Source organism: Panthera onca, chromosome E1 (genome assembly GCF_046562875.1).
Source record: "Panthera onca isolate mPanOnc1 chromosome E1, mPanOnc1 haplotype 2, whole genome shotgun sequence".
In the NCBI taxonomy this organism is placed as follows: domain Eukaryota; kingdom Metazoa; phylum Chordata; class Mammalia; order Carnivora; family Felidae; genus Panthera; species Panthera onca.
The window spans coordinates 18,083,577-18,099,031 of NC_138352.1; the positions used below are offsets into that span (position 1 = coordinate 18,083,577).

Consider the following 15,455-nt stretch of genomic DNA (forward strand, 5'->3'; position numbering starts at 1 on the left):
GGGAATTTTAGGTTGATTAGTAGGACTGCTGTTTGTGTAGACCGAGGATGGCCAGATACTGGTGCTCTCAGGGCAGGGGGGGAGGTGGGGGAGGGGGTCCCGAAGAGGTAGGATCTGCCCACCTCCCTGCAGTTTTCACACTCTCACTCCCACGCAGCTGCCCGTCGGGTGGGTCACGCCTCGGCCCCGCCCCCCCCTTCCCGGAGCCGGTTCCACGTGCCTTCAGTGCCCCTCTGGCTGCCTACACGGCGCCCCCTTCCCCAGCCTCCTTCCAAAGTGTGACCCCACCCCCTCTCCTGCCCTCTGGTCCCTGCGGGTGATGCGTCTTCCCTTCCCGCCCCGCCTGTCCGCTCAGAGACCCGCACCTGCTCACACGCCACAAGGACCACACCGTGTCTATGTTGGCACCAGCGTTTATTTCCCAGGGAGGGGCTTGTGGGCCTGGGTCTGTCCCATGGTGTCTTGTGGGGTCTCAGAGCCTCCAGCTCCTCACTTGGCCTTCGGGTTACGGAACTTGCGTCCGGCAAAGACGGCCTTGTTCCCAAGGGCCTCCTCGATCCTAGAAGGCAGGTGAAGTCAGGGCTGTGCCTTCCTGCCCAACGGCCCTCGGCTCCCCTCGTCCAGGCCCCCTGTGCCCACTGCACCCCCATACCTCATGAGCTGGTTGTACTTGGCCAGGCGCTCTGAGCGGCAGGGGGCACCAGTCTTGATCTGAGGAAGAAAAGGGAATTTGGAGGACCGTGTGAGGCTAGAGAAGCCAGATCCAGCCTGGCCCGGAGGGAGCTTCCCGTGGTGGCGGTCCAACCCAGGGATGGGAACCCAGGGCCCCCAGGAAACTTGGGTCAGACGTTTGGGAGTCGTGAGTACCTGTCCCGTGCAGAGCCCCACCACGAGGTCAGCGATGAACGTGTCCTCGGTCTCCCCGGAGCGGTGGCTCACCATCACCCCCCAGCCGTTGGACTGGGCCAGTTTGCAGCTGGGCAGAGAGCATGCTCGATAAGGCCAACTGACCGGGGCCCCAGAGGGAAAGCCAAGGGCTGGTGGGGCTTCTCCCTTCCATTTGGGGGAGGAGGCCCTTCGCAGGGAGGGGAATGACTAAGTTCTTGGGGAAGGAGCAGAGAAGGGGCAACTAGATTCGGAGTCTGGGCCCTGGACGTGCTAGTGGGAAGGAAGGCAGGATCTAGGAGGGAGGATTGGGGGCAGGACACGGCGGGGTCACCTGGGCAACGCTCCGGGGTCAGGAGGGTGGGGACGGGGCGGGAACCAGGGAAGGCGGACGTGGCTGGCCAAGCAGAGCTGGGGCGGAGGGAGGCCGCGGCCCCCCGGGGCCGGGAGGCACTCACGCCTGGATGGACTCGGTCACGGAGCCAATCTGGTTGACCTTCAACAGCAGGCAGTTGCAGGCCTTCTTCTCAACAGCCTGGGCGATCCTCTTGGGGTTGGTGACCGTGAGGTCATCCCCCACGATCTGGATGTTAACCCCCGAGAGGAATGAGGTCCAGGTGGCCCAGTCATCCTGGTCAAAGGGGTCCTCGATGGAGACCACTGGAAGGGGATGGGAGAAGAACCGGGGTGAAGGTCAGAAGAGTTGGGATGGGGATTTCGACGGGGCTCAGGACAGCCAGGGGCTTGGGCAGGAGCCACAGGACGCGTGGGGGTCTCACCAGGATAGTTCTTGATGAAATTCTTGTACAGCTCCCCCAGCTTCTCCCCAGTGATGTGCCGCGCGGGGTCATCGGGAGACTTGAAGTCGAGATCGTACTTCCCGTTGCGGTAGAACTCAGACGCCGCCACGTCCATGCCTATCACCACCTTGTCGGGGTAGCCAGCTGCCTGGATGGCCGTCTTCAGCAGCTCCAGGGCTGGGGGAGGGGCAAGAGGGCGCCTGAGGCTCCAGGGCGCCCTGTCTCTGCGGCCCCCTCCACTGTGGGGACGCAGGGTCCTGCCCCTCAGAGCTCACACCGACCTTCATTATTCTCCAGGATGTTGGGTGCGAAGCCGCCCTCGTCGCCCACGTTGGTGGCATCCTTCCCGTACTTGGCCTTGATGACCCCCTTGAGGTGGTGGTAGACCTCGGCGCCAATGCGCATGGCCTCCTTGAAGGAGCTGGCTCCCACGGGCAGGATCATGAACTCCTGCATGGCCAGCTTGTTCCCGGCGTGGGAGCCCCCGTTGATCACATTGAAGGCCTGGGAGGGGGAGGGGGAGGGGGAGCTCAGACCCGGGCCAGGGGCTGGGAGGGATCTAGAAGGAATGGGGAGGGTCCAGGTGGAATCCTGGCTCTCCTGGTCACCAGCTGAGTGCTCTAGGGGGGAGTACTTTCGCTCCTCAAGGTCTCTTTCCTTGTTGCGGTAAGACAGGGATACCACCTGCTTACCTGCAGGACCTCGCACTGAAAATCACAGAAGCGGAACGCAGCGTTCTCAGCGTGCGGCCGCTTCGGGCCGGGTAGTGACGCTGACGTGGTGGTTACCACAGCCAGTGCTCCCCGTGTTCTGTGAGCTCAGTTCGTGCTCACGGCAGCCCTATCAACTAGGCACTGTGATCATCCCCATTTCACAGATGGGGAGACCGAGGCAGAGAGCGGTGACACACTCTCGCCTGAGACCACACAGCCGGTGAACAGGCAGGAACCTAGCGGCTCGTCTCCAGAGCTGCCCCGTTAATTAACGATAAGTGGCAACGTTATTAGCGAGGTAAAATTCAAAGGGTTTCCAGCAACAGGAAATTGGGTTTAATAAGGATCAGGGGAGACAGAAAGAAATGCCGAGATCCTCGCCACGAAGAAGCACTTGATCTGCTCCGGGGGCCTGGGCTGGGACTAGACGCTGGAGCTCTCGCTGAGTCTGGCACTGGAATGCGAAGGCACAGGGTTGTGCCAAGGGAAGGCAGCAGAGGCTTAAGGGAAGGCTTGGATTGTGGGAAAGAGGGAGGGGCTGGGCCTCGGCTGGAGACGTTCCACCGCAGGAAACCGTTTCTTTGGAGCTGGGTCTGGAAGGTAGCCTTTCCAGGGGCAGCTGGTGCCCCCCTCCCTGGGCGGGGCGGCTCAGCCACTGTGGCATCCGGCGAGGGCAGCTGCACTCACAGGCACGGGGAGGACCAAGTCCGGGTTCCCGGCGAGGTCTGCGATGTGCCGGTAGAGCGGGACCCCCTTCTCGGCCGCGCCGGCCTTGCACACAGCCAGCGATATGCCCAGGATGGCATTGGCCCCAAACTTGGCTAGAGGAGACAGGCACAAAGAGACAGTGAGAGCTTCTCCCCCAGCGTCTGGCGTCGCCCCAGGAAGAATCTGGAACCCCACACCACTGGGCATCAAGAGCTCGTTAACAGATCTCTCCCCAGCCGCCCAAGGTGCTCTGGGAGCCCCCACCCCAGGGCAATGTGTCAGCCTCACAGCCGTGTCCACGGCCCGCCGGGCCCGGCAGAGGGCAGGCGTCAGGAAATGCCTGTGCGGTGAATAAAGATCCATCCAGCCACGATGTGCCCCGAAATGTGGGACACAGAGATCACCTAACCGGACCTCAGTTCTGGGGTCTCTCCCATCCCCCCACATCCCTTCCCTCCCCCTGGAGCTTCACTCACACTTATTTTCAGTCCCATCCAGCTCGATCATAAATTTGTCAACTTTTTCTTGATCCACAACGCTTAGTTTCTGGAAGGAGAGGTCAGAGAGGGGAGAACACAGGTCACATGCGGGAGGCAGTGTGGGCATTTAGGGTGGACAGGACAGGACGGCTGGCCAACCAGGGCCCCTCACACCTCCCAAGCAGGGGTGGCTTAGGGAGAGGCAGCTGGGGGGGTGGGGGGCGCGGTGGGAAGCAGGCGCCCTCTTGCCTTTTCCAGCAGAGCGGGGCCTAGGGTCTTGTTGATGTGTTCCACGGCCTTCAGGACCCCTAGACAGGCCGGAGGAGGGGGTTCAGATCTCCGGTGCCAGCAGGCCTCTTCCTGAGGGTTCCAGTGCCCTAGCCCCCTCACCCCCACCCCCACCCCAAGGGCATTGCGCACCCAGTCCTGAAACCACCGCCCACAACAGGCGCCTCCAGCCATGGGCCGCCCTCACCTTTCCCCAGGTAGCGGGATTTGTCCCCGTCTCTCAGTTCCAGGGCTTCATAGATGCCCGTAGAAGCTCCGCTGGGCACAGCTGCTCGGAATCGACCTGGGCGGGTTGAATGGGAAGGTCACGCGGGGTCCCAGCCGCACCCAAGGGGCCGAGGCGTCCTCTCTGAGCCCAGGCGCAGGGGGCAGTGCAGGGGGAGGTTCCCGCTTCTCTGGGAGACAAGGCCTGGGAAGAAGTCCTGGGGGAGGGGATCCCACAGAAAGGAGAGGATGTGGAGCGGGACCGGGGAGGGGTGGGGTGGGGTGGGCAGAGCCCGCTGAGGCCTGTGTTACCCTTGGCTGTGTGCAGGTCCACCTCTACGGTGGGGTTGCCCCTGGAGTCCAGGATTTCCCGGGCAAAGATTTTCTGCATGGCCATGGCTGCAGGACAGGAGGTGTAACTTAGTGTGGACAGTTGATCTCCCTTAAGGAGCCCGAAATCCCTTGCCCTTTAAGAGTCTTCCCCACCCCAAGAAGGCAGGTGCTGGAGCTAAAAATACCCCACAAAAAGGTCACAGAGGAAGAGGCTGGTGCAGCCCCCTCCCCCACTCAGGGCAGATCCTATTCCACCGCCAACCTGGGAATCCAGGGGCCCCTCCTAGAACTGCTTGGATTGTAGGCAGCCTGGACCCCCGTCCCCGCAAAGCTGCACTGAGGCCTGCTCCCTCAGCCTTCCGCTCGAGCGCTGCGCTCTCCCTGGCCCCGCTGGCCCTCAGACCCTCTTCTGCTGTTCTGGTTCGCATCTTCCCGCACCTCCAAAATCCGCGGGGACCCCAAATTCCCCACCCGGCCCCAACTCCCCCTCCCCTTTGCAATCCACCTCCACCTGCCTCTCTTCACAGCCTTCAGGGTGTCGTCAGTCCCTGGTCCTGGGCACCCCCAACCTGCGCGCTCCAACCCTTTCAATCAAAGCTTTCTCCAGCACGGGGTGGGGGGGGGGGTCCCGGGAGGAAGACACGCCTGACACAGCCCCCCCTTTCTCAAACCAGCACCCCCCTCCCCCTTCACTACCCCCCCATCGTCTGGGACTGCAAGATTCGCCAGACCTGAGATGTCTCCGCTGGGGGTCTGGGGTGAGCTCCGAGTCTGGATGGCAGCTGGGACAGTGTCAGCTCACCCCCTCTCAGGCCGGGCATTTATCCCCGAGCCACCCTGTGCCCCGGCCAGCCCCGCCCCTCTCTCCCTCTTCGTCCTCCCCCCTCCGCACCGGGCTGCCAGCCAAGTGCCCACTACAGCCTAAATCAGAAGGCCCTGGGCACCTGCCCCCTTCCCAAAGGTCAATGACGACCCCTCCTTCCTCTGTATCCCTCAACACAAACCCCTACTTTGAATTCCAGCCCCGGGGAGGGGCTTGGGAGGGCCTTCAGATCGGGGGTCTCCCCCTCCCCGGGATTACCGTACCATTTTGCAAAGGTTAAAGAGGAACCAGTGCCCTTTAGCAAAGGCCAAGGGTAACCTGAGCCCTGCAGGGCTGGGGAGGGGGCCTGGAAGAGGGGCTGCAGGATTGACATCCACACATGCTCAGCTCACTTGGCAGGCGCCCGGTCGCCTCTGCCGTCGGTCGAAGAAGGGGCCGGGGGCGTGGGCAAGCTTTGAGGTGTAAACCCCCCACTCGGAAGGCGAGAGAGTCTCACCTCTCCGGGTCCTCATCGCGGCCTCTCTCGGCCGCACCCCACCCTCCCCGCTCCGGGCGGGCGAGGGGGGTGGGGGAGGGGGCGGGGAGACGAATTTAGACGGGCCCCCAAGAGTTGGCGCGGCTCCCTACTGATAGCGCTGGGACAGCACTTGTCGCCCAGCGTGGAGACTGGCAGACGGGGAGCCTCTCTCCCGGCCGACCTCGGGCGCTTCGGGGCGCGGCCCCCGCCCGCCAGTGAATGACGTTAACCGGGAGTGCACAAAATGAATGGCGGGAGGACGGGTGGCCCCTGCGGGGAGGTGGGTGTCTGCCGGGGCGCGCACCCGCCCCTCCCCCCACCCCCGGCCGCGCCCTCCCGGGATTTTTCCGGCCCGGGGTCGGGGGTGCGGCGGGGCAGAGGTCGGGAGCCGGCGGGCGGGGAGCGCCGCCACGTGCCCGAGCGCCGGCCCCGCCCGAGCGTCCCGGTGACTCAGCCGCGCGGCTGTCGAGGAACGGGCTCGGGGGGCGTCGGTGCCGGGAGCTCGGGGCGGCCGCGCGGGGTCGCGCGCCCCAGGCCTGGGAGGACCAGCGGGACGCCCCTCCCCCAGCACCGGAAGCGGCCCAGCCCCTCGGCTCCCGGCGCGCGCGCGCGGGGCTGCCCCACCTGAGGCGCCGCGGGGCCCTGCCCACCGCTCCGCGCCCGGCGCCGGGTGCGCTCGCCGCGCTCAAGTTCTCAGCCGAAGTTTTACCGAAAAGAAGGAAAAAACCCAAGGGGCCCAAACGGGAAGGGACTTTCCCCTGACTGAAAAAGTTGCAAAGCGTGAGGCCTCTTGGTATTCTTCCGCTCTGAAAAGTAGTCCCGCCCCTCCGTCCCGCGCGCGATGACCTCGGCGGCGCCGGGTCGAGGGGCGCGGCCGGGGGCGCGAAGTGCTCGGCCGGGGAGCCCGGGGAGTGGGGGTGAGGCCTGGGACCGGAGCTGACCCCGCGGAGGGTCACCCCCGGGAGCTCGGCTTGTGCCACTCGGGCTGATGCTAGAGACACGGGTGTCCCCGCGGGGATGCCTTCAGCTCCGAAAACGGCCTGGGTATTTGTCACATCCCTCTTGGCTCCCGCGCGCCTTAGCTGCCTATAGCCGAGCGGAGCAGCGGCGCCGCCGCCCCCTCCGGTCGGCGGGAGACGCGTCCCCGGCCCGCCCGCCTCCGCGGGGGGTCCCGCCGCCCGCTTCCCCGCGCGCCCGCGCAGCCGGCCGCTGGCTCCAACCGCCCCGCGCCCTCCCGCCCGGCCCGGCCCGGCCCCGCGCAGGCGCGGGCGCACGCGCCGCCGCCGCCGCTCCTGCCCTCCGGCGGAGGTGGGGGAAGGGGGAGCCGTTCCGTTTAACCCTGAGCGCCCCGCACCCTCTTCGTTGCGCCCAATTCGCAGCTCGCCAATTCCTCCTTTCACTTTCCTTCCTCCCTCGGGCTCACTCCCTTCCCCGACACCAAAGTCCGATTTATATTCCAGGCGAAGTGGAGCAAGCCCGGACCCTAACCTTCCCCTGCCACCGCCCACCGCCCCCTCCCCCCCCATCCTTTTACACAGCTTTCCACCCAACTCTGCAAATTTTGCAATAGGGGGAGGGATTTTTAAAATTGCATTTGCAAAGTTCGGTCTCTGGGCAGGCGAGAGGGGGAGGGAGGGAACGAGGAGCAGGCCCCGCCCCTGCCGCCCTTTGCAAATAAAAATCTAGGGGGGGGGGGAGGAGCAGGAAGTGGCGGTGCGAGGGCTGCTGCACAGCTAGCAGAGCCGCGGTCCGGACGGCAGCGCGTGCCCCGAGCTCTCCACCTCCCCCCGCCCGCCAGCCCGAGGCCCCCGAGCCCAGCCCGCGGCCCCAGCAGCAGCGCCCAGAGCAGCCCCAGCAGCAGCGCCATGGCCGGGTGGAACGCCTACATCGACAACCTCATGGCGGACGGGACCTGTCAGGACGCGGCCATCGTGGGCTACAAGGACTCGCCCTCCGTCTGGGCCGCCGTCCCCGGGAAAACCTTCGTCAACATCACGGTAGTGCGACGCCCGCGCGCCCCGGGGCACCGGCCGGCCCGGACCCGGAGGGAGGGACTGGGGTGGGGGCGGGCGCGGTCCGGGGAGGACGGCGCAGGGCCGCCACCGGGTCCTGGCCCCGGACACGGCGCGGATGGCGGTTGCACGTGAGCGGGCCCTCCGCTGCCCCCCGAGCCCTACGCCCCGGGGCGGCGGCGCCCGTGCCTCCCGCCGCCCCGCTCCCCGCGACGGGGCGTTACATCCGGGGCACAGGGCGGGGAGGGGCGCGCCGCCCGGTGCCGAGGCCCACTTCCGCCTCGTCTAGGGCGGGGCGGGCTCCGCCGGGGCCGGGGACCGGCCAGGCGCCTGGGGACCCCCGGCCCCGCTTCCGGCGGCCGGCTCTCGCCCCGCCACCTTTGTTCCTCCCGCCGCGGGAGGGAGCCCCGGGCGCGTGGCCTGGGTCGCACGCCGGTCCCCGAGGCTCCCCGCCCTCCCGGCTCCGTTAGAGAGGGCGAGGCCGCCACACGCCCCCCCCCCCCCCCCCCCCCCACGGGTCGGCACGCCGTGCCCCGCATTCCTGGGAGGCCCGTCCCGGAAGTCCCCTCGCCCTCCCTTCCCGCCATCCGGCGGGGCCCGGAGCGGGGGAACTTTGTGGGAAGTTGTAGGGCAGCGTGAGCTGAGGAATGAGGGATGACTCCTGCTGTCCCCATCACCACCTCCCCTGTCCACACTGCCCGGAAGTGGGGAGGGGGAGCGGAAGTTCGGGAGGGGGGGAAGGGGATTTCCGGGCGGGAGGGGACCGGATGTGGGGGTTTGGGGGGTTAGGGGGAGGGGGGAGAAAGGTTCCCTGGGGTAGTGGACCCGAGGGCTGGGTTTGCGGGTGTAGCCTTGGGCCCCCTTCAGAAGTTTTCCAACTTTCCCGGAAGGCCCCCAGGGCTCTGCTTCCTCATCTTGGGGCACAGATACCTGGACCTACCCTAAGTCACTTGGAGACCCAGGCGTCCGGGCCCCTAACAACTCCTGCAGAACCTTTGACCAAATAAGGGCAAAGTTGCTTCTCCTGCTTCGCCCGCCCCCTCCCTTCCCCTCTGAGCTTCTGCTTTTCCTGAAGGAGAGTTCTGTGCATCCAAAGGCTCCCCATTCCATTCCACTCCACTCCTTTCCCTGGATTTTGGCCCCCTTTATTTCCTGGATTTGCTTTCCCTATTAAATGAGATCGAAATTTCCAGAGGAATATGTAGTCCCTTCCTAGGACCATTTTCTGGGTTTGAGGACCATGATCTTTTTGTGCACGAACTTTGAACAGCCCTTTTAAGGGTTTTTCAAATTTCTTAGATGTGCACAAAGCAGGTAACCTGTCCTCCTCGCTCCGGGGTGGGGGAGGGGTTCTCGCTTCCCCCTAGAAGTCGGGGGCAGGTGGGTCCTTGGAGAAGAGGGTGGGAACCTCGGTGTACTAACTTTGATGGGCGCTTCGTTCCCCTTCCAGCCAGCTGAGGTTGGTGTCCTGGTTGGCAAAGACCGGTCAAGTTTTTTCGTGAACGGGCTGACACTTGGGGGCCAGAAATGCTCTGTTATCCGGGACTCGCTGCTGCAGGACGGGGAATTTACCATGGATCTCCGTACCAAGAGCACCGGGGGAGCTCCCACCTTCAACATCACTGTCACCATGACTGCCAAGAGTGAGTTTCTCTTCATCTCTCTTGCTCCAAGATCCCCAGTGCACCTCCCGGTAGTCTTCTGGGTTCTTTTTCTGTGTGGTTCCCCCCAGTACAAAGGGATCCTAACAGCCTGCTGGATGCTGGGACGCCGGATACTTCCTCCGGTTGTGTCTCGGTTCCTCATCTTGTAATATAAAGAGTGGAACTGTGTTACCTCTTCAGTTCCTTCCTGCCCTGAGACTTTCAGAGGAAAAACTCCGTTTTCTTGGAAGAGGTAGACTGGTGGTCAGAAGTTGGCACTTAAACTGGGTCTTTTGAATTCTTTTGTTAAAACCTGGAGGCGGCAGGCCCAACCCTGGTTATTTGTAGCCTGAACCAGAGTCCGCGGTATGCAGGCTTTTGGCCCCTAAATTTTAGCTTGTTTCTCTCCAGCTTTAAGCTTGATTTCCCCCTCCTGAAAAGCCCTATTGTTTCAGGGTGACTGACAGCCTGCCTGTGTGTAAGGGGGGGGGGGGGTGGGAAAGAGGAGGTTGGGTTACAGCCCCCAGGGCTGGACAGCTGCTGAACAGCTGGCCGGGGGTGGAATCGGGACACCTGGGTCCTAGCCGCCTTTCTCTTTCCTCCAGCGCTAGTCCTGCTGATGGGCAAAGAAGGTGTCCACGGCGGGATGATCAACAAGAAATGTTATGAAATGGCCTCCCACCTGCGGCGTTCCCAGTACTGACCTCGTCCACCCCTCCCCCCCACCACCCCCCACTGCTTTTGCACCCCTCTCCTTCCCATACACACACGTACACCATTTTTATTTTTTGGGCCATTACCCCACACCCCTTGTTGCTGCCAAAACCACATGGGCTGGGGGCTGGGGCTGGATGGACAGACACCTCCCCCTCCCTGTACCCCTCCTGTGTGTGGTTGGAAAACTTTTTTGTTTTTTGGGTTTTTTTTTTTTTCTGAATAAAAAAGATTCTACTAACCAGGTGCTGTGTGGTTTGGCCTGGGTGTCAGGATGGACCGTCCCCGCCTCCTTTATTTTGGCTTTGGGTTAGAAGGGGGTTGAGGGCATTACAACCCCCTTTATCTCGGCTTTGGGTTAGAAGGGGGTTGAGTCTAGAAATTTGAGCTTCCTTGCGCCTAGGCCAGGCCTGAGCACCTGCCTACCTGGGCCCAGGTGGCCCAGCCCTTCCACAGTGGCACTTCCTAGCTGGACTGGGAGATAATGGAAAAGAGCCAGTCCGTCCCAGAGAATGGGTCCAGGCCTGCGGGCAAGGCAGGGCCAGTTGAGTCATCCTAGTGTGGGTGGGGCTCCCCCTCTCTGAGTCACAGTAAACGCCTGCTGGGGCTGTCCCCATGGCTACAGGTTATTCTCCAGGCACTCCCCTGCCCCTTTATGGCAAAGAAAAGGAGGGGGGCAATTACCCCCAAGGATAAGGAGTTCACCTATGTGAGAATGAGCTCACTCTTCCTCCGTTCACAAAAACTTTTATTAACCCCGAAAATGAAGACCCAGTCCCTCTACACCCTCAACCCCTTCAAAAGGATGGAGTTGGGCAAGGGAGAAACCTGGGGTGGAAATGTCCCCTGTCCCTCAATCCGGAAAACCGGAGGGAGGAAAAGGGGCTGTGCAAATAGGTCTGTGGGGGGGGGGGGGGGGGCAAGGGGATTATTAGACCAGCACGGCCGCTGAAGAGGAGGGAGCGGGCAGGGGATCTGCTGGAGATCCAGGGAAGGCCAGAGGGGTTGGAGCCAGGGAGCCAAAGGAGGTGGGAGGTGTGGGGCTGGAGCCCAGAAGTGGGGTCCGTTCCGAGACAGGCTGGTCCCCTGGCTCTCCTTCTTCATCACCCTCTGGCCCCTGAGTTTCGTCCTCCTGTTCCTCGTCCCCTGGACCCCGATGGACAGGCTGCTTGCAGATGGGGCAGGTCTTCCGGGTCTGGGTGAGCCAGGGGTCCACACAGCGGCTGTGGTAGGCTGCAAGAGGCAGGGGGGGGGGGGGGGGGTAGGGGTGAGGCACCGCGCCTGTGGGGAGGCCTGGGGGCCCGGGCACAGGGAGTGGAGGCCTCACCATGAGCACAGGGGAGCACCCTCAGCCTGTCCCCGTCCTCATACTCGTCCAGGCAGATGGCACAGACGTCATACTGGTCTCCTGCAGGGAGGAAGGGAGTCCTCCCGCTGAGCCACCCTGAGCCAGAAGAAGAGCTGAGAAAGGGCAGGGTGAGGCCACAGGAGGGCACGAGGAATCGGGTTCGAAGGGAGGAGCAAAGAGAAGCAGAGGTAAGAAGGGAAGTGGGTTTCTTAGGGGGAGGAGCGGAGTGGGGGGCAGGGCTCTGACTACAACCTTATATGGGCACTGGCGGCTCCAGGACCCAGAGACCCAGCCCCCCTCACCTGTGTCTTCCTCGGCCCAGTTCCTCCCCACTCCTGCCGCGTCTCTGCTCTCTCCACCTCCCCTACAGGCAAGGTCGGTCCCCCATTCGTCCCCCAACTCTTCCACTTGATCACCCGTGCCTTCCACCGCCTGCCCTATTCCCGTCCTGTCCTCACCGGCCGTGTGGATAGGGCGAAGGAAGGGTGGCATCTCTGCCCCTGGTCTCCTGAGCTCAAACTCCTTTGGAACCATCTGGGAGAAAGGCCCCGTCTCCCCCTCGTGCCCCTCACCCTTCTGATAGTCATGCGTGGGAATCTGTTTCAGCTGCTCTTTGGTCAGTCGATTCCGCTGGAGCCGTTTCCGGTGCTGGACACAACGGACTATCTGGGGAGGGGGGGGAGCGGACGGATCCACTTTAGGGAGCAAGACTGGGCCAACCCAGCACAAACCACCGCCACCTCCCGACCTAGATCCCGTCTGGCTTTAGAGGCCTCCAGCCCTCCCACCGCACTCCCCGGGCTGCTCACCATCACTGCTCCCATGGCCAAAACCAGCAGCCCCACGATCCCCGTAAAAGGGATGAGGTAGTAGCCCAAAGGGAAGCTGTTGTCTGGGACCAGCAGCACCCGAGCGCTGAGAAAGGAAGACCGGTATCAGAGGAGCGGGAAAGACAAGGAAGAGGCACAGGGTGGTGCTGGGTGAGGCCCACAGACGGGGAAGGCGTGAGAAGAAAGTCCAGAGGCAGCGTATGAAGGGCCCCGGGGCCTGGCCTCCGGGGTGGCGTGGAAAGACGGGGGCAGCGGGAAGGAGGGCACGTCCTACCCCTTCTCGTAGACGAAGAGGGTGCGCAGGTACTCGGAGCTCCTCTCCCCGATAAACACAGACGGGATCCAGATCTGCTGCTGGATTTCCTCTGCAGGGATCAGTGCGTCACCCCGGGGACCCGGTCCTCCCCTCGCATCCCCTGCTAACACTGCTAACGCGGTGGCCCTTTCGCTCCATCCCGCCCAAAGGACTGACTCGTTTTCTCCAAGCTCTGAGCGCCCCCACCATCTCAGCCTCAGCCTGGCCGTCCACACCCCCGACCTCACCGCTGTTCCACACCATGTTCAGAAGCTCGTTGGAGTTCACGTTGTGCACCACAGCTGCACCGTACCCCGCCTTCTGAGCATTGAGGACCTAGGGAGACAAGGCACGGGATGGGGTGTAAGGGACCGTCGCGGCCCTCGCCTCCCTCCACTCCCGGCGCCTTTTGTCACCCTCCGCTTCCCAGCCCCCCACTCCACATTCAGCAACCTTGAGGTCAAAGTTGCAGTCGAATCTTCGAAGCAGTGCAATAAAGACTGACCCGTTGACCGGGGCTGGGGGCGGTGGGGCAATGGGGCTGCAGGCATTGGCCGGGTGAGCCTCCACAAGGAAGCCCTGGGGAAGGGAAGCAAACAGCAGTTGGATTTCACCTGCTTGGGGTCCGCTCCCCACAAGGGCCCACCAAGCACACTGGCTCCCCCGTGCTGCACATACTCTGCTCCTCGCTTTTCGTTTGTGGGGTGGGGGCGCCCCGCCCGAGTCAGGTACATCAAACAGCATCTCGTGACCAGACCTCTCACCACCTCTCTCCCTACACCGGATGGGCTTACGCCCCACACTCTGCGCTGATTCAAACCCTGCCACCTTCCAGGCTCCCACATTATAAACCAATTCTCCACTCATCCACGTCCCTTTCTCTCAAGCTCCACTTCACATCTCCTTCTGCAGCACAAACTCCTACAGAACATACTCCCCTCTGTTTAAAAAAAAAAAAAATCCCCAAATCGAATCACTTGTGCTGGGCCCCACATCGCCAAACTTGACACCTGAGTGAATTACAATTTCAAGCCTCCCCACGAGAATGGAATCTTAACCGGTCGATCTGGAATCACTTGGTCAGAACGACTGAGGTCCTCTGTGGGATGGACCCCTGCCCTCCCTTTAAGAAAAGTATCCTGCCACAATCACCTTTACTGCTAGCCTAACTTACTTGTTCTGCCTCTTCTTGCCTATAAAAAAGCCTTTTGTTTTTGTACACCTCTTCTGAGTCCCGTCTGCTAGGTAGGATGCCGTCCAATTTAGCCAAACTGTTATCTAAAGCAGTCAGACCCTTTAAAAGTCCCACACTTAGACTTTGTTTTTCTGCCTTCAATTATTCAACTACCCATCTTACAAACGACTGGCCCAAAGAAATTCTTGCCGTGCGGCAGCCTTCGTGAAATACCCCAAAACTCCTTATCTAACTTCATTCTCACAATAACCTTGGGAAAACATCTCTTACCCCATTTTACAGCGAAACAAACCAAAGGTGCAGAGACATACAACGACTTCGCCCAACCTCATAAAACCTACAAGTGGCCCCGAAGACGCTACTGACAAGCACCACTTCGCCCCGCCTCTTATCTATCTCCGTGTCCATCACAGGGCTCAGAGTTCCAGGAGCCGACTTGGTCTTCTCCCTCCAGATTCTGAATTCCACGCTAGATGTGCTCCTGCACTGAGCTCTTAACCTGCCTCCTCTCCCACCTCCAGCTTCACGCAAGGGCAAGGCTCCTCCACCCCCACCCAGAAGAGAGGATGCAGGGAAACAGACAAAAGGGAAGGAAGTCACCTGAAGTCCCTCTTGGCTCAGGGCAGCCCCAAAGAGCGCTGGCAGGTCTGCAAAGTCCATGCTGGCATTGTGGTCCGAGGTCTGCGCACGAAAGAGTCCACGTTGCCCCTGAGCCTGCAGCCCCGCCCCCCAGTACCCTTCGCCCGCCAGCCCCCGGACTCACCGCTCGAATGAGCCCGCGGGTGGGGGTCGCTCCCCAGAGCACGGCAGCCACAACCACAGGAAGCGGGAAGGCCGCGGGGTGCATGGCAGCGGGAGGGGAGCGGCAGGAGAGGCCGCGTCCCGGTAGCAGGAGCAGCAGCGGAGGTGCGCGCCCTCTCCGCCTCTCCTTCAGGATCCCAGGGGTCCAACCGCCCCCAGGCCCCGCTTCCCAGCTACATGGGGGCGCGGGGAAGGAACCCCGGGTCCGGGAGTGGGGCAGCCAACCCGTTCGGTGAGGGCGGGGAAGGAGGCACTAAACGTATCCTACTCGGGTACAGGGACAAGCTCGGGAAGGGAGACCAAGGCAAACATAGGTGACAGAAAAACTTCTGGGTGGGGGCGCTCGAGGAGGCGGGACTTCCGGACAGGTGGGCTGTCTTCCCAGCTGCTGGAGCAGGGCTTCCGGGAAAGAAGTCAGGCCGCCTCCAGCACTGGGTGCTCGGGAGGAAGGACTTCCGGTCCTAAAAGGCCGTCGAAAGAAAGGTTAGAGGTGGAGGGAGTGCCTCTGCAGATGCAGGGAGCATCGAAATCCCAGAAAACCTAATCGCTTCCCCTTCGATGCCCGGGATTTTGGAGCTGCCCGCTTTACAAACCTCTCCACTCCGGCCGCCGCGGCGGCTGCGGTGCCTTCAGGTCTCGCGAGAGTCCTCACCACACCTTCCCTTCCACGAGCTGTGTGCTTGCCGTGTCTATCGCGAGAGACACTTCCTCCCTCCCCCCCTCCCCCAAATCTGGCTTCCCGAGGTCACTTTGTCTCGCGAGATCTCCTGACTTTTCCCGCGAGTCCAATTCGGTGAAAACTGCGTCTCAGCGATGGCTTCCTAAACCAGCCACACCCCTTCCCGCACCCAGCCTCGAAGCCCCGCC

The 15,455-nt window shown here is 62.7% G+C and overlaps 3 protein-coding genes across 3 annotated transcripts; 1 reads left to right on the plus strand and 2 right to left on the minus strand.

Moving 5' to 3' along the window:
* Nucleotides 1-397: 397 nt before the first annotated feature.
* ENO3 (enolase 3) lies at nt 398-5,274 on the minus strand. Its single transcript, XM_060647608.3, has 12 exons — nt 5,142-5,274; nt 4,390-4,476; nt 4,061-4,156; nt 3,835-3,893; nt 3,583-3,652; nt 3,086-3,219; nt 1,967-2,189; nt 1,665-1,862; nt 1,344-1,545; nt 868-976; nt 653-711; nt 398-559 (listed from the first exon to the last, which is right to left on the minus strand). The coding sequence occupies exons 2-12, from the start codon at nt 4,472-4,474 to the stop codon at nt 490-492; spliced, it is 1,305 nt and encodes a 434-aa protein (XP_060503591.1). The 5' UTR covers nt 4,475-4,476; nt 5,142-5,274; the 3' UTR covers nt 398-489.
* Nucleotides 5,275-7,443: 2,169 nt separating this feature from the next.
* Nucleotides 7,444-10,363, plus strand: PFN1 (profilin 1). The gene is made up of 3 exons (XM_060647617.3): nt 7,444-7,747; nt 9,213-9,405; nt 10,011-10,363. Exons 1-3 carry the CDS (start codon nt 7,616-7,618, stop codon nt 10,106-10,108), a joined length of 423 nt encoding a protein of 140 aa, XP_060503600.1. The 5' UTR covers nt 7,444-7,615; the 3' UTR covers nt 10,109-10,363.
* Nucleotides 10,364-10,856: 493 nt separating this feature from the next.
* On the minus strand, nt 10,857-15,380 carry RNF167 (ring finger protein 167). Its single transcript, XM_060647610.3, has 10 exons — nt 15,182-15,380; nt 14,551-15,049; nt 14,388-14,468; nt 13,046-13,171; nt 12,841-12,928; nt 12,572-12,662; nt 12,277-12,382; nt 12,040-12,133; nt 11,447-11,527; nt 10,857-11,352 (listed from the first exon to the last, which is right to left on the minus strand). Exons 2-10 carry the CDS (start codon nt 14,632-14,634, stop codon nt 11,051-11,053), a joined length of 1,053 nt encoding a protein of 350 aa, XP_060503593.1. The 5' UTR covers nt 14,635-15,049; nt 15,182-15,380; the 3' UTR covers nt 10,857-11,050.
* Between the last annotated feature and the right edge of the window lie 75 nt (nt 15,381-15,455).

Bases quoted from the DNA above. Each gene is read 5' to 3' on its own strand.
- RNF167 (XM_060647610.3), bottom strand. From the start codon at position 14,634: ATGCACCCCGCGGCCTTCCCGCTTCCTGTGGTTGTGGCTGCCGTGCTC. The intron at 12,929-13,045 runs GTTGCTGAATGT...TTGTCTCCCTAG, and splicing joins ACTGCAACTTTGACCTCAAG to GTCCTCAATGCTCAGAAGGC. The intron at 12,663-12,840 runs GTGAGGTCGGGG...TGATCCCTGCAG, and splicing joins GAACATGGTGTGGAACAGCG to AGGAAATCCAGCAGCAGATC.
- PFN1 (XM_060647617.3), top strand. From the start codon at position 7,616: ATGGCCGGGTGGAACGCCTACATCGACAACCTCATGGCGGACGGGACC. The intron at 7,748-9,212 runs GTAGTGCGACGC...TTCCCCTTCCAG, and splicing joins AAACCTTCGTCAACATCACG to CCAGCTGAGGTTGGTGTCCT. The intron at 9,406-10,010 runs GTGAGTTTCTCT...TCTTTCCTCCAG, and splicing joins TGTCACCATGACTGCCAAGA to CGCTAGTCCTGCTGATGGGC.
- ENO3 (XM_060647608.3), bottom strand. From the start codon at position 4,474: ATGGCCATGCAGAAAATCTTTGCCCGGGAAATCCTGGACTCCAGGGGC. The intron at 4,157-4,389 runs GTAACACAGGCC...CAACCCGCCCAG, and splicing joins GGACCTGCACACAGCCAAGG to GTCGATTCCGAGCAGCTGTG. The intron at 2,190-3,085 runs GTGAGTGCAGCT...TCCCCCTCCCAG, and splicing joins ACTTGGTCCTCCCCGTGCCT to GCCTTCAATGTGATCAACGG.